Here is a 24,083-nt window from a genome sequence, read left to right on the forward strand (position 1 = left end):
TTGGTCCATTCATCTATAAATAGCAGCCGCCTTCTTCCCTGAGTAGCAAAGATGGCGGCCACGGCCTGTCTGCTGGTCTGGCTGCTTTACACGCGGGCATGTCGCTCTGGGACCTTTTGCTTCAGAAATGTTAGACCAAATGCATGTTTTGACAACTCTGTCAATATCTCCGGGCTCTTTCTTCTTTCTCGAGGCTGGGCAACCACAAGGCTTGCAGACCTGCACGGGTAGCCCAGTGCCCTCCCTCCTTCCCCCACCAGTAATCACTGGTTTGTTTCCTACATCGGTGAGTCTGTTTTGCTATATACGTGTGTGTGTGTGTGTGTATGTATATTTTAGATTTGATGTATAAGCGACATCTGCATGTTTGTTTTTCTCCATCTGACTTATTTCACTAAGCATGGTGTTCTCCAGGTCCTTCCATGTTGCTACAAATAGCTGAATGTCGTTCTGTTTTAAGGCTGAGAAGCACTCCACTGTGTATATATACCCCACACTTAATCCGCTTGTCTGTTGATGAGCACTTGGGTCGCTCCCATCTACTGGCTATTGTAAATGGTGCTGCTATGAACACTGGGGTGCATGTCTTTTCCAATTAGTGTTTTCATTTTTCCAGATATTTACCCAGGAGTGGGGTTGCTGAATTATATAGCAGTTATTTTTTGTTTTGAGGAACTGCCATCCTGTTTTTCATCATGGCCGAACCAATTTACGTTCCTACCAACAGCATACACGTGTTCGCGTTTCTCCTTGCCAGCATCTGTCATTTGTTGACCTGTTGAGGATGGCGATTCTGGCAGGTGTGGGTGATACCGCATCGTGGTTTTGATCAGCATTTCTCTGATGGTTAGCGATGTTGAGAGTCCTTTCATGTGCCCATTGGCCATCTGTATGTTGTCTTTGGGAAAAAATGGTTGAGTGTCCTGCTGTTTTTGTTTTTTTTTTTTTTTTGATTGGGTTGTTTGCTTTCTTGGTGTTGAGTCGAAGGCGCTGTTGTATGTTTTGCGTGTTGACCCCTTGTCGGTCATGTGGTCGGCGGGTACTTCCTCCCATTCAGAGGGCTGCCGTCATTTTGTGGTTGATTTCCTTTGCTGTGCAGGGGCTTTTGCGTCGGCTTGGGTGCGGTTGGTATGTTTCTGCTGTTGTCTCTCTTGCCTTGGGAGACCAGGGGACTGTTGCCGTGTGGGGCTCCGCCTGTTTCCTCTTCTGGGAGCTCTGTGGTTTCAGGTCTTGCTTTTGGGTCTCACGTCCATTTTGAGCGTCTGTGCGTGGCATGGAGGAATGCTCTGGTCTCGTGTCCTGCACGTGGCTGTCCAATTTTCCCAGCACCATTTAGTGAAATGGTTGTCTCTTGTCCATTATATACTCTTGCCTTTTTCAGCTTTTCCTCTTTAAGAATAAGTCTTTAACAGTGATGATTTTAAAATCTGAAACTTTTAGTTGTCTCATAAGGTTTTAAGTGTGTTTAAACTTTTGAAATGTCTTTTGGTGTAAAAAAAAAATGAGGGGCCACTTCCACTTCCCACTTCATTTTATGATAAAATAATGTTTATCAAAATTCAATAAGGACAGTAAAGAAAAGTAAATTACAGGGTGATGCACTCATCCATTGATGAAAAAAAAAAAAAAGTTCTAGGCAAGGCTCCAAAATCCCACAGCCAGGGCTTGGTGGCCCTGGAATTACTTTGAGCCCATGTGCTACAGCCGTCTCCTTGCTGTGGGTCTAGTCTGTGCCTGAGCAGGTCAGGGACTCTGGCCAGAAATGACCACAGGCTCCGTCTCAGAATCCTGCCATTCCAGAACCAGGCCAGAGTCAGTGGAAAGTTCCAGTGGTGGTTTTTCCAGGGATGCCTCATCCAGGCTCAGCCAGGTGAACCTGGGGGAAAGGGAGAGAGATATCCCAGGGTGACTTCGCTGGCCCGGTCCTGTCCACTGGCATGTGCCTTGTGGGCACTCCCCTGCCCCTGCTCTGCCCACAGCCAGGAGCCTCCCAGCTACAAAGCCTGAGCCTGCGTCCCCAGGAGCTGCAGACACCTGCAGGAGCTGAGACTGAAGACTGTCGGGCGCAGATGTGACACTCAGGCCAAGGACTGGCCCTCAGGGCCCAAGCTTTCTGCCTCCACCTCCTGCTACCATCCCAGGGCAAGGGCTTAGCCAGCATGTGTGGGGACAGTCTCCTGCAGAGAGCCCGGCCTCCTCCCAGGCTCACTACTGCACAGGGTGGGTCATGGCCTGGGGGTACCCAACCCTGGCAGGGGAGCCATCAGGGAAGACTTCCTGGAGAAGGTGCTATCTAAGCAGACCCCTGGAGGGATGTGCCAGGCCAAGGGGAGGGTGACAGTGTTCCAGGTGAAGGGAGACAGGCAGAAGCTGGGCAGGACTAGGGCAGGGGAGAGTGCTGTAGGAGAGGGGGGGCACTGGGGGGGGGTTGGTGTGGCCAGAGGTTGGGGGAACTGGGCCAAGCAGCTGGGCATGAGACGTGTCTGAGGTTAGCCAGCTGGGAGTCAGCAGTAGCTGCACACCTGGGGCCCCGGCCATGAAGTCCGGAGAACCTCGGTTTGCGTCCTGGCTTTCCTGCTCCCTAGCTTCATGACGTTGGCTACCTCCTTGACCTCAGCTTTCCCATGTATGAAACTGGGTTAATAAAAGAACCTACAAAACACAGCACTTGACACATTGTAAAGGCTTAGCAAAGGGCTGCTTACTATTTGTTATTCTATCTGATCAAAGTTGTTCAGCTCCTTCCGGCTGGCCATGAGGAGCTGCCAACCATCGGCAGTATGTATCCTTCAGAGATGATGACTGAAGCCCAGGAGCGGGGGCGGTAACAGAGGGACAGGGCACAGGAGAAATGGATCCCTGTGCTCCACCAGAGGCCGGGGAGTGAGAGAGGAAGGTCAAGCAGATTTGCTTCCTTGCAGGGAACAGATTGTACTAGCAGCCATTTGTGATCAAAGCCAGATGAATGGGCTTTTTTCCCTCTTTATTTTCCTGACTTTCCACAACACTCCATTTTCATCATTTTTAAAAGTGGACTTTGCTCCTCTAATTTAAAAGTCTTCTCATGTATTACTCAAATACTATATGATAGAAAAATCATAAAACAGAAAAGGAAAACTAAAATCACCCATTTTCTTGCGTCCAGCATAACCACTGCTGACTCGCGGTGGGAATCTTTTCAGACCTGGCAGTCTGCGCTGTCAGTGTGGGAGGCGGACCCGCGAGGACTTGCCCCCACTCTGCGGTAGGTCACACACCCTTTACTGCGCCTCCTTTCTCGTGGGTGCATCGAGCCCCGTGCATACGGGCCTGCCGCGGTGTGCTTAGCCAGCCCTTGATTTGGAGGTATTCGGTTTGTTTTTGTGCTTCCACATCGCAGTAGATGTATTTTGGTACCCACCCCTTGTCCTTTCCTTGGGATAAATTCCACCGTTAGGCTCATGGGTGGGTTTCTATGAAGTAACATATAAAATGCTATGTGTATATGAGGATGTTCAGACTCCTCAAGAAGAGGGAGCAGGGCCATGTCAGGATTTTGACGGAGCTCGTTTCCCAGAGGTGAGAATCTCAGCTGCAGAAACCATAATCTCCAGAATGTGACTTGACTCATTCTTCATTCTCATACTGAGCACTTTGGCAACTTGGACCCACAGGGCTTCAAATAACTTTATTTCAAGGAAATAATAATATCCCATTTAGTGAGTGATCATGATGCACCAGGTACCGTCTCACAGCAACCTCATGAAGTCCGCACTCCTGTGGTCCCCAGAGCTCAGAGAGGTTAGGTGCCTGGCGCCAGGTCACACAGCAGGGCAGTGGTGAATGCGGGAATCAGCCCCAGACGGGCGGCAGGCTCACGGCCCACTTCCTCAGCTGTGGGCCTCGCCCAGCATCACCACCCGGTGCGGTGGTGGTTCCCAGAGCCAGGGAGCATGCCCTGAAGCAGCCGTTCCCTTGCTTCTCTAGGTCAGGTTGTCACGGCTCTCTGGGCTGAGTTTCCTCCAGGGAACATCCCGTAAACACGTGCTGCAGAAAGTCAAGAGCACCTGCCTGACCCACGGTGGTCAAACGTAGAGAGGATGTAGCAGATTTGGGATTCTTTGGGCAGAACTACCCCCTCCCTGACGGTAAAGAATCTGCCAGCAATGCAGGAGACCTGGGTTCGATCCCTGGGTTGGGAAGATCCCCTGGAGAAGGAAACCGTAACCCACTCCAGTACTCTTGCCTGGAGAATCCCATGGACAGAGAAGCCTGGCGGGCTACGGTCCATAGGGTCACAAGGATTCGGACACAACTGAGTGTCTCACAAACATACCCCCCGCCCGCACATACACCCTCCCTGTCCAGCCACCTCTTTTTACACCAAGGCTGGGGTATGGAGCAGCCCAGACTTAGGACAGCTTTATCTGGCACATAGCAATCAACCCCACATGCTGGGGGAGGCCGGTGTTTCCTTGAGCTAAACCGGCCACAGCTCTGCCCGCCACTCAGGCGGAAAGCACAGTGGCCCTTGGACGTTCAGTGAGTCCTCTGGGAGCAATACCAGTGCAGTTTTCCAAGAGCTGGACTTGCTGAGCACTTACTGTGCCCCACACCTACGTGGGTGACAGAGCGGGCGGTGTCACAGGAGGGATCGACACCAAGGCAGTCTTGACCCCAGGCCCACAGCTTTCTCCCGCTAACCCCCAGGAAACCCAAGGAACTTGGGAAAGTTCCAGACTTGGGCAGAATTAGGCAGTGAGCACCTGGGGGCAGGGACCAGGCCTTCCTCATCCCTACAGATCAAGCCTCCCGGACGAGGGATCCTGCACTGGACAAGCCTGGGGTGCGGCCCCTGTTTGCCACCTGCCAGCCGTGCAGCCTTGGGAGAGTTTCTTAACCCCTCTCCACCCCAGGTTCATCATCTGTGAATGGGGACTAGTGGTGGCCATTTATTGATAGAGTGGAGGCCACAGGCAGCAAGCCAGATGAGTCAGCAGAGCAGGAATCAGACCCGATTCCTGCCCACCCCGCTCCATGCCGTGCCTGACACAGGAAGTGGCTGTCATCAGCGCTGTCATGACTTCCATCCTGCAAGAGATTGAACTGCTGCCTCCTCGGGTTCGATACAAAGTCTCCACAGGGAACAACCTCAGGCTGTCTAGCTCCCCACTAGGAATAATGACGTAAAACAGTTATGGAGACAGCTAAGACGTATTGACTGTGGACTGTGAGTCAGACGCCAGTTCTCGGCACTTCACATATTAACTATTCAAGACCCAGCCCTGGAAGAAGGTGGCAGCTCCCCACACTGACCCTCCAGGGAGGAGAGACAGGGTCAGCAGCCATGCCCAGGCCAGCCCATCTGTGCCTCAGGCCTGGGGGGTGTCCTCCCAGGAGACCCCAGGCCCCACATCCACTTCTGGGAGCTGGAAAAATGTCTTTACCACCTCACTAACCGTTCTGATGGTTTGGGGTTGGGGTGGTCTGCACAGGGCTGGAGAAACAGCAAGTGGGAAGTGTTGGGGAGAACTGGCTTCCAAGCCTCCCCGGGGCCTGGGGCAGCGCTCTGAAAGCCTTTGTTGATTGTAAGCACGCCAGGCTTCCCTGTCCTTCACTCTCTCCCAGAGTTTGCTCAGGTTTATGTCCATCGAGTCAGTGATGCCATCCAACCATCTCATCCTCTGTCATCCCCTTCTCCTCCTGCCCTCAATCTTTCCAGCATCAGGGTCTTTTCCAATGAGTCAGCTCTTTGCATCAGGGGTCCAAAGTATTGGAGCTTCAGCATCAGTCTTTCTAGTGAATATTCCTTTTTTTTTTTTTTCTATAGGCATAGAAAGCATAGAAAGAAAGACTGGAAGGGTATATGTACCAAATGTTAACCTTGATTATCTTAACTATGGAGGGGCTATGGGGCGATATAATGGTCATTGTGTGATTTTGTTTTTTGCACTTTTTACGTTGTTAACAATGAGCAAATATTAATTTTATGCTCAGAAGAAAGTAACATATTTCTGTAAGTTTAGCACCCACCCCATTTTATAAAAGAAATGAAGCCATTTGCTTCATTTGGGCTAAGCCATTTGCCCAAGGTCACACAGCAAGAAGGACATGGCCGTCTCTCCTTTTCCCACGACCGTGCCCTGAAAACAGCCCAATCCTACCAGCTCCCCTGGCTCCCCCAGAGAGTCCCCTGAGAGAACTGAGGATCCCTGCAGATCTTGGGAACGTGGCCAGTGGAAAAAATACATGTAAGCCCCCATTCCAGCTCCATGGACTCGCCGCTTATTCATAAATAAAAGAATGCCCAGGCTATTCTGGGCACCTGTAATTTTCTACTTGAATAACCAGGGAAGTGGCTGCCTGCCTGCCTCTCTGCCCCACTCACGGCGCCGGAACGGGGGAAACGCAATCTCCCCTGGTGTAACGGGATCCAGGGCCAGGCCTCACTGCTGACTTCCTTGTCCCTGCCCCGTTCAGAAAGCCCCAGTGTCCCCCAGGCCACCCCACGGGAGACTAGGGAGGGAGAATCCAGGCCAGGTACGGATGCTATGGAATAGGTGGTTTCTTGCAGGTGCTGAAACCAAACCCCACCTCCACCACATGTAGCTGTGGGATGCTGGGCAAGTGACTCAACCTCTCTGAACCCTAGTTTCTTCATCTGCCACATGGGAATAATGACCCCACCTTGCAGGTTTGGTGGCGGTGAGGTGTCTGGCTCTTAGGCTAGTTGTTGTTGGGCAGCTGGTGTTACTCCAGGTGTGAGGAAGGGGCTGTTCCGGAAAGAGACCCACATGGGATTGTCGGGTGGTCATCTAACTCTGCTGATGAGCTCTGTGCTCTTAGATAAGGAAAGTGAAAGTCGTGTCCGACTCCTTGTGACCCCGTGGACTGCAGCCTGCCAGGCTCCTCTGTCCATGGGATTTCCCAGGCAAGAATACTGGAGTAGGTTGCCATTTTTTTCTCCAGGGATCTTCCCCACCCAGGGGTCGAACCTGTGTCTCCTTTATTGGCAGATGTATTTCTCTCTCTCTCTCTCTCTTTTTTTTTTTTTTTTTACCATCTGCACCACCAGGGAAGCCCAGATAAGGAAATCCCCTTAACTATTTGAAGCAAAGTTATTTTTTCTGTGTATCAAAGTAATTATGATAAATATTAAAAAAATTTTTTAAGTGAATGAAGAAAATTAATCATAACTCTTAACTGCTATTTATTGAGCATCTACTCTGTTCTAGACCCTTCTGGGTGCTTTACATGCATTCGCTTAATTCTCCCAAATCTACTCCTGTTCAGAAAGGAAAACACTGGGGCTTGGAGAGATGATGGGACTCACGTGAGGTCACACTGCTGGCACGTGAGGCAGAAATAAAACCCAGACCCCTCACTCTCTAAAGCCCACTGGTTTTCGATTGTAGTGTTACACATTACTACAGAACCTGCAGCTTCCATATCTGTCACAGTTCCCATGGGCTAGAGTCCTAGCCTCGCTTAGCCACATCCTCTGCTCAGAACCTCACAAGGGATTGGTCAGGCTGGGCTCTCGTCCGGAGGCTGACTGGGGCAGAATCCACTTCTGAGCTCATTCAGGTTGTTTGCAGAGTTCAGGTCCCTGTGGTTGTAGGACAGAGGGCCCAGAGACTTGCTGGTTGCTGGTTGGAGGTTGTCCTCAGCTCTTTGAGGCCACCAAAAGCTCTGGAGGCTGTGAGCTGTTCCCGGCCTTGTGTATGTCTCAGCAGGTCTGCTCACTCCATCAAGTCAGCAAGGAGAACCTCTTTGGCATTGCATGTTAGCAAGACACACACGCACGCACATACACACACACACCCATTACCATAGTTATGTGTGGCATAGTCTAGTGTTAGAATCAAGTCACAGATCCCATCCACACTCGGAGGGAGGGGCTTATACCGAGGTGTGAAAACAGAAGGCAGGGTTACTTTGAGGTATCTCATGCTCTTTTCCCTGCCAGTTTCCTCACCCCCACTCTCCAGGAGAAAGCTCAGAGCTGGCAACTGTGAAGTAACTCTCACACGGCCAACTCCTGGTCATATGCTGGGCCAAGAAAAGTGGCCCTCATGGGATAATGACTCATGACTTTTAAGAAACATCTGAACCCCCCGACCCTTAGTCCCACAGGTCCAGAGGCAGAGCACAGATGGGCAGGACATCGTGCTCAATCTCAGAAGACTTGCCAGACAGTTGGGAAAATATACCAGCCAAGTGCTCTTTTGTAGGAGCCCTGAGTTAAGAGGGAATAAATAATAATATAGCAGCTCTTATAGCAGATAATTTAGCAGCTCTTATAGCAGGAAGTCGGAGAAGGCAATGGCAACCCACTCCAGTACTCTTGCCTAGAGAATCCCAGGGACGGGGGAGCCTGGTGGGCTGCTGTCTTTGGGGTCGCACAGAGTCGGACAAGACTGAAGCGACTTAGCAGCAGCAGCATAGCAGAAAGTCCAGGAGTAATGGCCTCAGGTAAGGCTGCATCCAAGGTCTTTATAAAGTCTTCAAAACCTAGTCCCTCTCTCCGTCATGGCTGCACTTTCCTCTGGTTGGTCCCGTTTCTGGGCCTGTCCCCCTCAAAGAAACTTCCAGGGGCTGCAGACTTATATCATTCTTATAGCTAGAAGGGAGACAAAGGGATGGGCGGGAGCATGTCTTGTGACAAGAAGTCTTCGGAAATGAACTTGAGAGAGGAGGTTGAAATGTAGAAAGACTGAAATGCAGACAGCAAGACTCGCCTTGACTCTGTGGGCCAACATTTTCCAGTGCCTTCCACAAGATTTTAGCAGGGGTTACATGAGCCAGCAGTTTCCAGCCCGCAGTCTGGGTGAAGGCCAGCTAAACAAGTGTCTTTCCTGCAGAGCCCCTGCATGTGTGCGCTTCCAGCTGAGAATCTTTGAGAGCAGAGCATCCCCTAAGGAGTCTTCTCAATACTTCATTTTGAGAAGTGCTGCTGTGGGTCGTAGGGAGCCATTGAAGGCAGCAGAGCAAGGAAGCAAGTCAGCAAACGTGTTCTGGGAAGAAAGCAATGGAAGCCCACTTGGGGATGAGGGTAATCATCCATATGAAAGATGGTGATCGCCCAGACCAGGGGGTCAGTGGCAGAAATAGGAATGCAGGTACATGGAGAGAGATGGGACACAGGAAAGTATATAAGTGGGTTCAGAAAAAACCTGCTGTTTTGGTGATGGTGACAGTGAAATTTGGTTTTGATTTTAGCTTTTCCACTGAAAGCAGGGGCAGTATTGGGACAACACACGAGCTTGGAAGTCCAAAAAATTGGTTTTCAGCTCTCTAGCTCTGCCATTTGGGCATGTTACTGTGTCCGCACACACTGTGATTCCCTCACTTGTTAAATGAGGGCATCGAGTCCTTTTTCTCAGGGATCTTGTGAGTATTCCAAGACAAATACAGGGAGAGACACTGCTCAGCCATGATGGAGAATCTGGTACCAGACCAACCCGAAATATCACACCTGACAAAGTAAAAGGCAGCTGCTTTCAGACAGTGGAGTGTCTGTGTGTGTGTGTCTGTGTGTGTGTTAGTTGCCTTGGTTGTGTCTGACTCTTTGCCACCCCATGGACTACCAGGCTCCTCTGTCTGTAGGATTTCCCAGGCAAGAATACTGGAGTGGGTAGCCATTCCCTTCTCCAGGGGATCCTCCCGACCCAGGGATCAAAGCCAGGTCTCCTGCATTGCAGGCAGAGTCTTTACCACTGAGCCACCAGGAAAGCAAGCGCCACTGGTGCTTCGATTCTGAGGGAAGGGAAACTCACCAGGTGAGTCCCTCACCATGTAGTCTTTCATCCCGGGACAATGCCCAGAGCATGGTTCAGCGCACAGGGGGCCAAACAGCACCACCATCCCGCTGAGTGCAAGGGGCAGCGATCAGGGTTTGGGGCAACCGAAGAAGGAATGTACAGGCCAAGGCACTGGAGGGGAGGGAGCTGCAGAGCCAGGGGGCCCCGGAAGTCTGTGTGGGTCTCCCAGGACCCACAGGTCCTTGTCTAAAGGTTTGGCTATGCCAGCCCAGAGCAGGACTGTCCACGGTTTGCCAGAGGGCGGCTGGCAGGGGGTTGAGAGCGGACTGAGATACTTCAAGTCAGGCAGTGCTGGGAGACACGGGACCGACCTTCACCCCAGGCATCAGGCCAACAGGAGAAAGGCCCTACAAGTGGGGACTGTGCTCTAGTGGAAAGCAGTTCCAGACCTGCCTAAATACAGCCTAGAGCCAAATCCTTCAAGGTCCTCAGAGGAGGGAGTTGGGAGGTGAGACCTTTCATGTTAGGCAGGCTTGGGAAGGAACTTGGGCTTAACTCCTCCCCTAGCAAAGTGTAAAACCAAGCCCATGAGATTTCAAAGGGATCAACTGTTAATTGAACTGCCTGCTAACGTAAAATTTGACACTGTTCAAAAGAAAACAGAACTCAGAGTCCCTACAACACATCACACACACACGCACACACACAAACATCCAGTATGTGAGCTAAATTTTCTAGACATGCAAAAAAAAAACCCAAAACACCAGGAAAATATGGTCCTTAGTCAAGTAGCTCCTACAGGCAATAGACAGTGATCCTAAGACTGTCCAGAGGTCAGTTTAGCAGATACAGACCCGAAAACACCTATTCCAGGATTTGGCACTTAGCAGATGCCCAATGAACGCAGCTGTTCCTCTCCACTTGAGCAAAGTAATCATTGTCCCCCAGAAGGCTTTGAAACCCAATGGTAAAGAAATAAAGGGAAATGTACTCTGTCTCCATATACTGAGTTCTTTCTGTGTCACCAGGCAGGGCTTGGGGTGGGAGGGCTGCTCGTGTAGTAACAACAGAGATGAGTCATGACCCTATCACCAACTCACTGTGGAGTCCCTTGATCCTCTGTGCCTCAGTTTCCCCATTTATATAATGGGGTGTACAGGTCATCTCAAAGGGCCTTTTCTCTCCAGGCTTCTTAGTTTGTCTGGTTGTTTGTCAGGAGCTGTTCTCAGCCAGGATCCTCTCTGCACTGGGACCCAGAAGGAGCGTTGGAGGAGGAATTGGATCTGCTGCTAGTACCTTGAGGGGAACAAGTGGTAGAATGTCTCTCTCCAAGGTACAATAACTTGGGGCTGCGGGCAGAGCCTGGGCTCATTTTCCAAAGGAAACTTTCTTGAGAAGCATCTCCTAGCAACCAGCTCCACCGACATACAAGCTTCAAGGACCTCAGCTGGAACACAAAGGCTTTCTGTGGCTCCCTTCTTCAAAAGCCCGGGTTGGAACTGACTATCAGCCAAGATGCTAATATGATGCACAGAAAGTGTATGGTGGGGCACTCAGTGGGCAGGGGATGTGGGATGGTACACACCCACAGCCTCAATCCCCTTTCCCTCTGTAGGACTACCAGCAGTCTAGTTTCAAGGCTCAGAGCTAGGACTTCACATCTGAGTTCAAAACCTGCTTCTGTCTCTTGTTAGCTGTGTTCAGTTCAGTTCAGTTGCTCAGTCGTGCCCGACTCTTTGTGACCCCATGGACTATAGCATGCCAGGCTTCCCTGTCCCCAGCTCCCAGAGCCTGCTCAAACTCATGTCCATCGAGTCAGTGATGCTATCCAACCATCTCATCCTCTGTCATCCCCTTCTCCTCCTGCCTTCAATCTTTCCCAGCATCAGGGTCTTTTCCAATGACTCAATTCTTCACATCAGGTGGCCAAAGTATTGGAGTTTCAGCTTCAGCATCAGTCCTTCCAATGAATATTCAGGACTTATTTCCTTTAGGATGGACTGGTTGGATCTCCTTGCAGTCCTAGGGTCTCTCAAGAGTCTTGTCCAACACCACAGTTCAAAAGCATCAGTTCTTCGGCACTCAGCTTTCTTTATAGTCCAACTCTCACATCCATACATGACTACTGGAAGGTTAGCTGTGTAACCTTGGGCAAGTTACTTCACCTCTCTGAGCCACAGTTTCCCCAGCTATAAAATGGGGATAATAATATGTAGAGGGTTGGTGCTCCACCCACATCTCCTTTACTGGTCCAGCACACCCACCTCCTAGCTGCCGTAAGCGTCCGCTGCTAACAACTGCACTCTCCTCAAAACAGTTGCCCTCGCTGATGGGAGGGACATCACCCGGAGACATTTGGGGGGTTGACCCCACCTCCCTGCTTATCCTTTCCTGTTGTCCTATAGCCAGTGACCAACTGATAGGGCGGAATAAGAGCCCAGTGTCCTCGCCTTAGAGTGGGGCAGAGCTGTGGTCACGGAATCATGCTGAACCAAGACGTCAGCAGAAGCCACTTCCTTGCTTAACCTCTCCTGCCCCATCCTGCTTCCCTTCCTACTGCTTCACAGATTTCCTGAGAGAGCTCTCCTTCAACAAATCACCTGCCTGGACTCCCCACTTCAGGGGAGACTGGGAGATCCAAAGCCATAAGAGTAGCTATGTCTTGGGCCACTTCGAGGATCCAGTGAGAGTGTGTATGAAGTACCCACTAGTGCCTGGCACACAGGATGTGCTCAGTAAAGGGACATCATTATCTTAACTCTTCCTCTTATCTTTATTATTATAATTAAAGATAGTCCTGGGATCAGAGGGTGCTTCTAATGTGAACAAGAGCTAGAGGCCTTCTTAGTATGAGGGGATAAGATTTGCATTTAGATTGGCTAATACATTTAAAACAGAGTTATTAACTTTCTTTGTTTCCTAAGCTAATATTAACACATTATTCTATTATAAAAACAATACAAGTTCATTGCAAAAAAACACTCCAAGGAAGTGCAGAGAATTGCAAAAATGAATTAATGAGTAAATAACATTCCCTAGCACTTGAGTATAATCACTGAGGGCATTCATTCATACTCTTCCAAACATTTGCCACAGAAGTTCACATAAAATACATATAGAGATATATACATAATACCAATATCTGTATATGCAAGCATATCCATATTGATCAAGGCTATGGTTTTTCCAGTGGTCATGTATGGATGAGAGTTGGACTATAAAGAAAGCTGAGCGCCGAAGAATTGATGCTTTTGAACTGTGGTATTGGAGAAGACTCTTGAGAGTCCCTTGGACTGCAAGGAGATCCAACCAGTCCATCCTAAAGGAGATCAGTCCTGAGTGTTTATTGGAAAGACTTTGAAGCTGAAACTCCAATACTTTGGCCACCTGATGTGAAGAACTGACTTATTTGAAAAGACCCTGATGCTGGGGAAGATTGAAGGCAGGAGGAGAAGGGGACAACAGAGGATGAGATGGTTGGATGACATCACCAACTCAATGGACATGAATTTGGGTAAACTCTGGGAGTTGGTGATGGACAGGGAGGCCTGGTGTGCTGCAGTCCATGGGGTTGCAAAGAGTCGGACACGACTTAGAGACTGAACTGATATGTATATATAAAACACTAAATCCATAACATAACACTGCATATTTAATAATTAAGTGATTTTTCCCACTTCATTTTCTCATATAGGTATTGGGTATCTTCTGTGTTAGTAAACACAGATCTACAGTATCAGTTGTGGCCACAAATTGTTACATTTTATGGAGATAACACAGCTTATTTAACTAGACCCCTATCTAGACATTTACCTTTTTGCCAATGTTTTTTACTGTTATGAATTTTATTTATTATTTTTGGCTGTGCTGGGTCTTCATTGCTGCGAGAGCTTTTCTCTAGTTGTGAGTGGGAGCTACTGTCTAGCTGCTCTGTGACGGGCTTCTCACGGCAGTGGCTTTTCTTGTTGCAGAGCACGGGTTCTAGAGCACTCGGACTTCAGTTGTTGCGGAATGTGAGCTCAGTTGTTGTGGCGGCCAGGCTTAGCTGCTCCACTACATGTGGAATCTTCCAAGATCTGGGATCAAACCCATGTCCCTTGTATTGGCAGGTGGAATCTTTACCACTGAGCCATGAGGAAAGCTCTTACTCATACGAATAATGCTGGTTAATGCAAATCCTTGACAATGTTTCTTTGCGTATGTGTTCAGCTACTAACACAAATTCCTAGGGATGGATGGCATAGATACTGGCATGGCCCTCCTTGCAGGAGGCCTGTACCACCAACTCCCTGCAGGTGTGCGCCTGCGTGGCCATTGCCCCACACCAGGTGTCCAGCACTCTCCAATACTAGGTACCATTTTGTTTTAATTTCTGCCAATCTGACAGGTGAAAAACAATACTCCATTGTTAACTGAGTGTGCATTTCCTTAGTTTCTGGAGAGGCCAAGTATCTTTTCTTACATTTGCAGGCCATTTGGATTTTGCTGGCTGATGAATGCCATTGTCCCGTCTTTGGCAAGGGCCTTGTGGGCGTCTCCTCTCTCCACCCTTCCCCACCCCAGGCCACAGGCTCAGTGGCTCCCCTGGAGTGTTACTTGTACATAAGCAGCAAAGCTGTGCTTCCTACAAGACTGGCCTCCCAGGGAAGCTGAGTCCTCACTCTCAGATCCCCCCGGGTAACCAGAGCTGAGATTAGTGCGGTCCACTCCTTGCCCTCAAGGTGCACCCTCCCCCTGCCCCAGCAAAGTCCCCTCTTGGCCCCATCCACATCCCCACACCAAAGAGATTTTAGAAACCAGATCTGCTTAAAGAAAAAAGAAATCTATTCTCAAATTCCAAACCCACCCAGCAAACAAATTCCAGGGCTGATTATTAGCATGACTTGAGGAGTCTTTTTTCAAAACATTCCTTTAAAGTTCAGTGCTCCTGAGAGGTTAAAATGAGATTGTACACATGCCAAGATCTATCACCATTGAAAATGCCCCAACCACTGACCCAGGGATCCTCCTGGTAAGAATTTCCCCTCCAGGTGGGCGTACAGAAGGCCATATGTAAAATAAAGAGCAAAATAAGAGGTGGCATCCTAAATGTGCATCAGTAAGGACCTACAAAGAAAAAAGTTACGAATGACATTTACCGGGAAACATTGTACAAACAGTAAAATAATACACTGAGACTGAACGTGCTCGTGTGGAAAGATGCCCTCGAGATGCTGTAAAGTGAGAACAGCAAGTTCCCGAAGAGTGTTTTATGTTTGCATTTTTCAAAAGGAGAGAGTTGTTCTAGATGTTTATGGAAGTGGAGACGATTCTTGGGGGCGGGGGAGGGGGGTGGATAGGAAACTAATAAAGGTTTCATCTTGCAGAGAGATTTGGGGTTAGAGTATTTGGAGATTTTTTTGAGTCATACTTTATACTCATCTGCATTGCTTAAATTACTAGCATGAATGTGCTCTACTTTTATATAATGAAAAAAACATAAATGTTTAAATGAATAATACTAGTTGTGATCAACAATAATAGTTGTGATCAGTAATGACATGATCATCGGTAATAGTTGTGATAGCAGTATGGTTGTTAAATAGCTGATTGAACGCCAGTTATGTGCCGGGCACTGTGTTTTCCGTCATTCACTCTTAAAACCAGCCCTATTTTGATACCCATTTTATACACGAGGCCACCTGAGTCCTAGGTTAAGAGGCTGATTAAGGCTCCATGTCATTACAAAGCCCTGGCTCTTTGCTCAGGGTGTGGTTCTGGTGCCCCAACAAGTCCTGTGTGTGGGCTCTGTCAGGACCTCTGCAACTGGGTCCCTCCTGGTAGGCTGGATCCCAAGGGGCAGCTGCTCTGCCATCTGTGCCTATGATCTGTGACTTTTCTCCTTCCCCCACCTCACTCCTCACAGTTGGGCTGTCCAATACAGGCTACTCAATTTAATGAAAAATAAGAATAAAACTTCATACCCGCCATGGCACTGGTCACATTTCAAGGTCTATACAGCCACATGTGACTTGTGGCTGCTGTATGATCAGCATAGGTAGGGAGCATTCCCATCGCCATATAAGGTTCTCCCGGATAGCACTGCCTCATCACAGGTTTAGAGCCAGGCAGACCTGGACTCAGCATGCTCTTCCACTTACTAACAGAGTCAGCTGAGAAAGTTATGTAACCTTTCTGAGCCCCTGTGTTCTCATCTGTAAGAGAGGATGGCACTATAGCTACTTCCTAGTTCTTATGGGCTTCCCAGGTGGCTCAGTGGTAAAGAATCCCCTGCCGACGCAGGTTCAATCCCTGGGTCGGGAAGATCCTCTGGAGAAGGAAATGGCAACCCACTCTGGTTTGCTTGCCTGGAGAATCCCATAGACCGAGGAGCCTGGTGGGCTGCAGTCCACGGGGTCACAGAGTCGGACACAACTGAGCACACACACACACGCATAGCTACTTCACTGGCTGTTACAGGGGCTGAGATCATGCCTGTCGCGTGGTTAGCCAAGGCCTGTCACAGGAGCAGCTGAAAGGGTAGCGAGGAAGGCAGAGCTCTGCAGTCAATTTCCCGACCTTGGGCAAGTCCCCTCGCTGCTCCCAGCCCCTGCCTTCTAAACTGTAAAACAGGGTGGACGTCACCTACCCTGAAAGGCTGTAGGTAGCTGTGCCCAGGGAAAGCCAAGGTCCTTCTCTCCTCTGTCTGAGAAAAGGCAGCTTCTGTCAGTTAATGCATTCTCATGAGCCCTGGGAATAAAGGATTCCAGAATAAGGAATCCAGAAGACCAATGTGCCAACAAAGGAAAGCTCTGCCTTCAAAATATAACAATCACAGGATGCTGTTTTGTCACCCATCAGATTAGGGAGGGGAGGAAATAGTTTGAACTTTTCATCAAAGGTAACAAATAGAAACTGCAACCATCGTTAAGTATTACCGCTCAATGAACTTTGAGAAACTGAAAGTGTCGTTTAACCACTCCTCAGATCAAGAAACAACGTCAGCAACTCCCCAGAGCCCCCACTGTGCCCCTCCCAACCACTGTCACCCAGCTGCTGTCCTGACTTCCAATACCGCAGATGAGTGTTTACTTTATTTATTTATACTTAAATATTGGGCTTCCATTGTGGCTCAGCTGGTAAAGAATCCTCCGGCAATGCAAGAGACCAGGGTTTGATAAAATATTTTATTTATTTACGTTTAAATATTTATTTTTATTTGCCTGCACCGGGTCTTGGTTGCGACACACGAGGTTTTTAGTCGTGGCACGCAGACTCTTTAGTTGTGGCATGTGGGGTCTAGTTCCCCAACCAGGGATCGAACCGGGGCCCCCTGCATTGGGAGCGTGAAGTCTTAGTTGCTGGACCACCGGGGAAGTTCCCGTAGATTAGATTAGTTTTTAGTAGACAGACTTAGATCCCTAACACCCAGAGTTAGGGTGTAGACCATCCAGTGGTCTCAGACAGTGCGCATTTGAAACGGTACACACGTGCTGGAAGTGTTACCAAACCAAAACTTGGGTCCGCCTGCTCGCAGTAAAGCCAATCAACTGACGCTGGGGTGGGGAAGGAAAGTGCAGTGTTTATTGTAAGGTGCCATACAGAGTCCGGAACAGCTAATGCTCAGAAAGCCCCAGCTCTCCGATGGGTTTCGGCAAAGGATGTTTAAAGGCAGGGTGAGGGAGGGGAGTTCCGGGGTTTGTGACCCGCTTGTGCACGGTCCTCTGGCTGCTGGTGAGGCAACAGGAGGCGTCACAGGAGTCAACGTCATCAGCCCTGGGGCTGCGTAAGCCTGGGGCTACGTGCTCATGGTCATCAAGTCCTTCCCTTTGGTGGGGGTTTAGCATCTGTGAAACAACTCAGGAAGTGTGCACCAGATACTGTTATCTAGGTGCTGTTATCAGGGAGGAGCTGCAGTAGAGGGGGTGGGGAAGGGGTCTGTCCCGGGAAGGCCCGTAGGATCCAGCGTGGTTACAAGTCCCCGCCTTGCTTTGATCCTCCTCAATCCTGAGAAGGAGAACAGGGGCGACCAGTGCTATAGCTACTTCCTGGTGAACAGGGGTGAAGTCAGTTTTCCAGGATTAGAGCAGAGGAAGTCATTAACTTTCAAAGAATTCTTGAATCCCACCCTCAGCATCAGTATTTTGTATTATGAAAACGTTACCTCTGTTTTTCATGGCTTTGTCGTAGCACCCAGACCAGCATTTGAAAACTAGTAGGTGGCGCAGACGGTAAAAGCATCTGTCTACAATACAGGAGACCCGGGTTCAATCCCTGGGTTGGGAAGATCCCCTGGAGAAGGAAATGGCAATCCACTCCAGGACTATTGCCTGGACAATCCCATGGACAGAGGAGCCTGGTAGCCTACAGTCCACGGGGTCGCAAAGAGTCGGACACGACTGAGCGACTTCACTCACTCACTCACTCAAACTCACTCACTCACTCAAACATATCACAGTTAGGATAATGATCAGCATGTACCCTTTGAGGTATTGCCCAAAGGAGTCTTCCTATTCCATATGGCACCCAGAACAGTAAGTTATGGAGAGGGTCCTCTGTACAAATGTCTTGTAACCCAAGCAATGTTTTGAATTCCTCTATTAATTTGGGTTTCACTTTTTCCAGGGATATTAATATAAGCTTAAAGAATCTGGGGCCTTCTGCTAAGGGTCTATAGTTTGAGCTCTCTCGTCACTGCTGTTCCTAAAGTTAAGGGAAAAGGTTCACGATGGTAAAAGGAGACCTTCAGACAGCAAGGTTGCAGTTGGCAGCTGCTAGCAGATGCTGTTTTGAGAATGGTTGCCGGTGTTTATAAGTCCCGTACAGTTCAGAAGATTCAAGTTCTCAGCCGTACACAATCATGTCTGAAATCACGTCCAAAAGCCACCTTCTTTTACCTCGGATGTCTGAACAAAAGACTGTTTTGATTGGTAAATGCGTCCTTCTCCTCAGTGGCCAAACCAGATGTACAATGTATGGGTTTTTAACAAATACTTAACTTGATTTTGGCTGCGCTGGGTCTTCGTTGCTGCACAGGCTTTTCCCTAGTCGTGGCATGTAGGGGCTGTTCTCCAGCTGCAGTATGCGGGTTTCTCACTGTGGTGGCTTCTCTTGTTTCAGAGCACAGGTTCAAGGCACTTGGACTTCCGTACTTGGGGTGTGTGGGCTCAGTAGTTGAGGCTCCTGGGCTCTAGAGCGCAGGCTCAGTAGGCATGGTACATGGGCGTAGTTGCCCCGAGGCTTGTGGGATCTTCCCAGAGCAAGGATTGAAGCTGTATCCCCTGCAGAGGCCTGAGGACCCCTAACCACTGGACAACCAGGGAAGCCCAACAATGTATGTTTCAGTTCAGTTCAGTCGCCCAGTTGTGTCCGACTCTTTGCGACCCCATGAATCGCAGCACTCCAGGCCTCCCTGTCCATCACCAACTCCTGGAGTTCACTCACGTCTATCGAGTCAGTGATGCCATCCAGCCATCTCATCCTCTGTCATCCCCTTCTCCTCCTGCCCCACCCCCCCAGCATCAGAGTCTTTTCCAATGAGTCAACTCTTCACATGAGGTGGCCAAAGTACTGGAGTTTCAGCTTTAGCATCAATCCTTCCAAAGAAATCCCAGGGCTGATCTCCTTCAGAATGGACTGGTTGGATCTCTTTGCAGTCCAAGGGACTCTCAAGAGTCTTCTCCAACACCACAGTTCAAAAGCATCAATTCTTCAGCGCTCAGCTTTCTTCACAGTCCAACTCTCACATCCATACACGACCACAGGAAAAATCATAGCCTTGACTACACAGACCATTGTTGGCAAAGTAATGTCTCTGCTTTTGAATATGCTATCTAGGTTGGTCATAACTTTCCTTCCAAGGAGTAAGCGTCTTTTAATTTCATGGCTGCATCACCATCTGTAGTGATTTTGGAGCCCAAAAAAATAAAGTCTGACACTGTTTCCACTGTTTCCCCATCTATTTCCCATGAAGTGATGGGACCAGATGCCATGATCTTCGTTTTCTGAATGTTGAGCTTTAAGCCAACTTTTTCACTCTCCTCTTTCACCTTCATCAAGAGGCTTTTTAGTTCCTCTTCACTAATGTATGTTTAATAAGCCACAAAACAGGCCACTCTGGTCAGTAAAGTTAAACCATATATAAAGCCAGAATGACATTCCCATGCCTCAATATGTGAAGATTTTTCCCCATCTTTTCCCCTTTTGATAGACCAAAGTATTTGGCCCCCGATGCCACAGTGGCCCCGCCTGCTCTGGTTCCATCCTGTCCCTCAGTGCCAGGCCTATTTTTTGTTTATATACATTTTCCGAGTTGTCCACATTGGGGGAAACTAATCAGACATAGTCAATAGCTCAGAGGTTTGTTACCAGGGAAAGATTATACAGGCTATACATTTCATCAGTCATACCCAACTGTCACACAAACACGGTGCATGTATTGTCGGGAACAGACTTACAGCAAGCAGTATTATATTGGGCTGGCCAAAAAGTTTGTTAGGATTTTCCCATAGCAAAAACTTGAATAATCTTTTTGGCCAATCCAATACATCATACTCTGCAACAACTCTACTTGTTTCCCCATTGTAAACATTGAGGACAACGGTGTGGTTAAAAATAAAACAATTACACTCGGGGTCGATGGGGACTGCAGCACACCAGGCCTCCCTGTCCCTCACCGTCTCCCAGAGTTTGCCCAGGTTCATGTCCATTGCATCGGTGATGCCATCCAGCCATCTCATCCTCTGATGTTCTCATAAGACAAAAAAAAGTACCTGGTAGGTGTCCTTTAATCCAGGATGGAGACAGTCCTTTATGATGTCCCTTCCAGCATGCACAGCCCCCTGACTGCAAGCCATGGGGCATCCATTCTCATCCAAAGAGAAACTTGTGATAAGTTTCAGAAACAAACTTGGAATATCCTCTTAGTAACTCAGCCAAACTTGACAATAATAAAGCAACAAAGAGCCATCTGGGAAGTGAGTATTAGGCACTGACCTGTCTTAAATACTGACCTCAGTTAACAACACTAGAATTTAAGGTCCACTGAAACATAATCTTTTTATAAAATTACCCTGATTTTTACCAATATGCCCAAGTTAAGGGTGTTGATTGCATAATAACTCTGGTTAATAGATCACATCAGTTCAGTTCATTCACTCAGTCATGTGCGATTCTTTGTGACATTGACTAGAGCACGCCAGGCCTCCCTGTCCATCACCAACTCCCAGAGCTTGCTCAAACTCATGTCCATCGAGTGGGTGATGCCATCCAGCCATCTCATCCTCTGCTGTCCCCTTCTCCTCCTGCTCTCAATCTTTTCCAGCATCAGGGTCTTTTCCGATGACTCAGTTCTTCGCATCAGGTGGCCAAAGTATTGGAGCTTCAGTTTCAGCATCAGTCCTTCCAGTGAATATTCAGGACTGATCTCCTTTAGGATTGACTGGTCTGATCTCCTTGCAGTCCAGGGGACTATCAAGAATCTTCTCCAACACCACAGTTCAAAAGTATCAATTCTTTGGTGCTCAGCTTTCTTTATGGTCCAGCTCACATCCATACATGACTACTCTACTGGAAAAGCCATAGCTTTCCCTGTACTGACCTTTGTTGGCAAAGTAATGTCTCTGCTTTTTAATATGCTGTCTAGGTTGGTCATAGCTTTTCTTTCAAGGAGCTAGCATCTTTTAATTTCATTGCTGCAGTCACCATCTGCAGTGATTTTGGAGCCCAAGAAAATAAAGTCTGCCACTGTTTCCATTATTTCCCCATATATTTGCCATTAAGTGATGGGACCACTTTCTATAAAGAAAGCTGAGCATCGAAGAATTGATGCTTTTGAACTGTGGTGTTGGAGAAGACTCTTGAGAGTCCCTTGGACTGCAAGGAGATCTGACCAGTCCATTCTGAAGGAGATCAGCCCTGGGATTTCTTTGGAAGGACTGATGCTGAAGCTGAAACTCCAATACTTTGGTCACCTGATGTGAATAACTGACTAATTTGAAAAGACCCTGATGCTGGGAAAGATTGAAGGCAGGAGGAGAAGGGGACAATAGAGGATGGGATGGTTGGATGGCATCACCAACTCAATGGACATGACTTTGAGTAAACTTCAGGAGTTGGTGATGGACAGGGAAGCCTGGTGTGCTGCAGTCCATGGGGTCAAAGAGAGTTGGACATGACTGAGCAACTGAACCGATGGCACCGGATGCCATGATCTTAGTTTTCTGAATATTGAGTTTTAAGCCAGCTTTTCACTCTCCTCTCTCACCTTTATCAAGAGGCTCTTCAGTTCCTCTTCACTTTCTGCCATAAGGGTGGTGTCATCTGCATATCTGAGGTTATTGGTATTTCTCCCAGCAGTCTTGATTCCAGCTTGTGCTTCATCCAGCCCAGCATTTCTCATGATGTACTCTGCATATAAGTTAAATAAGCAGGGTGACAATATGCAGCCTTGACGTACTCCTTTTCCTACTTGGAACCAATCTGTTGTTCCATGTCCAATTCTAACTGTTGCTTCTTGAGCTGCATACAGATTTCTCAAGAGACAGGTCAGGTGGTCTGGTATTCCCATCTCTTGAAGAATTTTCCACAGTTGTTGTGATCCACACAGTCAAAGGCTTTGGCGTAGTCAATGAAGCAGATGTTTTTCTAGAATTCTCTTGCTTTTTCTCTGATCTATCAGATGTTGGCAATTTGATCTCTGGTTCCTCTGCCTTTTCTAAATCCAGATTGAACATCTGAAAGTTCTTGGTTCATGTACTTTTGAAGCCTACTTTGGAGAACTTTGAGCATTACTTTGCTAGCATGTGAGATGAGTGCAATTGTGCAGTAGTTTGAACATTCTTTGGCATTGCCTTTCTTTGGGATTCGAATGAAAACTGACTTTTTCAGTCTTTTGGCCATTGCTAAGTTTTCCAAATTTGCTGGCATATTGAGTGCAGCACTTTCACAGCATCATCTTTTAGGAATTTTAAGTAGCTCACCTGGAATTCCATCACTTCCACTAACTTTGTTCGTAGTGATGCTTCCTAAGGCCCACTTGACTTTGGACTCCAGGATGTCTGGCTCTAGGTGAGTGATCACACCATCATGATTATCTGGGTCATGAAGATCTTTTTTGTATAGTTCTTCTGTGTATTCTTGACACCTCTTCTTAATATCTTCTGCTCTGCTAGGTCCATGTCGTTTCTGTGCTTAATTGTGCCCATCTTTGCATGAAATGTTCCCTTGGTATCTCTAATTTTCTTGAAGAGATCTCTAGTCTTTCCCATTCTATTGTTTTTTCTATTTCTTTGCACTGATCACTGAGGAAGGCTTTCTTATCTCTTTCCTGTTCTTTTGAACTCTGCATTCAGATGGATTTATCTTTCCTTTTCTCCTTTGCCTTTAGCGTCTCTTATTTCCTCAGCTCTTTGTAAGGCCTCCTCAGACAACCATTTTGCCTTTTTGCATTTCTTCTTCTTGGGGATGGTTTTGATCCCTGCCTTCTGTACAGTGTCATGAACTTCTGTCCATAGTTGTTCAGGCATTCTGTCTATCAGATCTAATCCCTTCAATCTGTCACTTCCACTGCGTAATCGTAGGGCATTTGATTTAGGTCATACCTAAATGGTCTAGTGATCTAATAGATCACATGGGCTCTTTTAAATTGACTATGTTGGAACTTTTCATAAGGAATTTCAGATTAAACTTTCAAAAGGCCTTTCAAGGCCAGGAATGCCACACCAAGGGCTTGTCAAAGATTGCATCTTATAGCTTTGGGTGAATTCCTCCCTTCCCAAGTTCCCCAAAATATCTTACGATTCTTGCATCTGTTAGGAAGTGGCCTTCTTTGTTTACCTGATAAAGCTGCTGGGAACCTAAAGAATTTTCCAGTTTCTGTAGGATTCAGGTAGAGAAAAAAGATCAATGTTTCAGTTCTACTTACAAAGGTATAATTGACCAAGTTCCTACAAAGCATAATTAGCTTAGGCAAAAAAAGGTTTCCTACATTTGGAAAACACAGATTAAAAGCCAGTAATATTTCAGATAAAACTAAAAAATTGCAACCACGTTTCTTTAGTTTGGGCTTCCCTGGTGGCTCAGATGGTAAAGAATCTGCCGGCAATGCAGGATACCCAGGTTCAATGATCCATGGGTCAGGAAGATCCCCTGGAGAAGGGAATGGCTACTCACTTCAGTATTGTTGCCTGGAAAATCCCGTGGATGAGGAGCCTGGCAGGCTACCGTCCATGGGGTCGCAAAGAGTTGGACACGACTTAAGGACAGACTTTTCATTAGTTCCACCAATCCCAAGTAACTAATCCTTTTTGATAAGCTTTATGAAATCAGTCTCCATTACATGTTTAGAATTTCTTATCCAAG

At 47.9% G+C, this 24,083-nt stretch overlaps 1 protein-coding gene across 4 annotated transcripts in view; it reads left to right on the top strand.

The window, feature by feature from the left end:
• The window catches only part of FAM107A (family with sequence similarity 107 member A), an 82,485-nt gene that overhangs the window by 2,660 nt on the left and 55,742 nt on the right, over positions 1-24,083 (top strand). For 2 of the 4 annotated variants that reach the window (XM_055557163.1, XM_055557170.1), the window contains exons 1-2: positions 21-286; positions 10,960-11,076. In XM_055557163.1, the coding sequence (XP_055413138.1) occupies positions 128-286; positions 10,960-11,076 (276 nt within the window). In that variant the 5' untranslated portion in view covers positions 21-127. Of the gene's footprint in view, positions 1-20; positions 287-10,959; positions 11,077-24,083 lie in introns of those variants that run through there. The other 2 variants (XM_055557164.1, XM_055557165.1) reach the window with 2 other exon arrangements.

This window comes from Bubalus kerabau, chromosome 20 (genome assembly GCF_029407905.1).
Source record: "Bubalus kerabau isolate K-KA32 ecotype Philippines breed swamp buffalo chromosome 20, PCC_UOA_SB_1v2, whole genome shotgun sequence".
In the NCBI taxonomy this organism is placed as follows: Eukaryota; Metazoa; Chordata; class Mammalia; order Artiodactyla; family Bovidae; genus Bubalus; species Bubalus kerabau.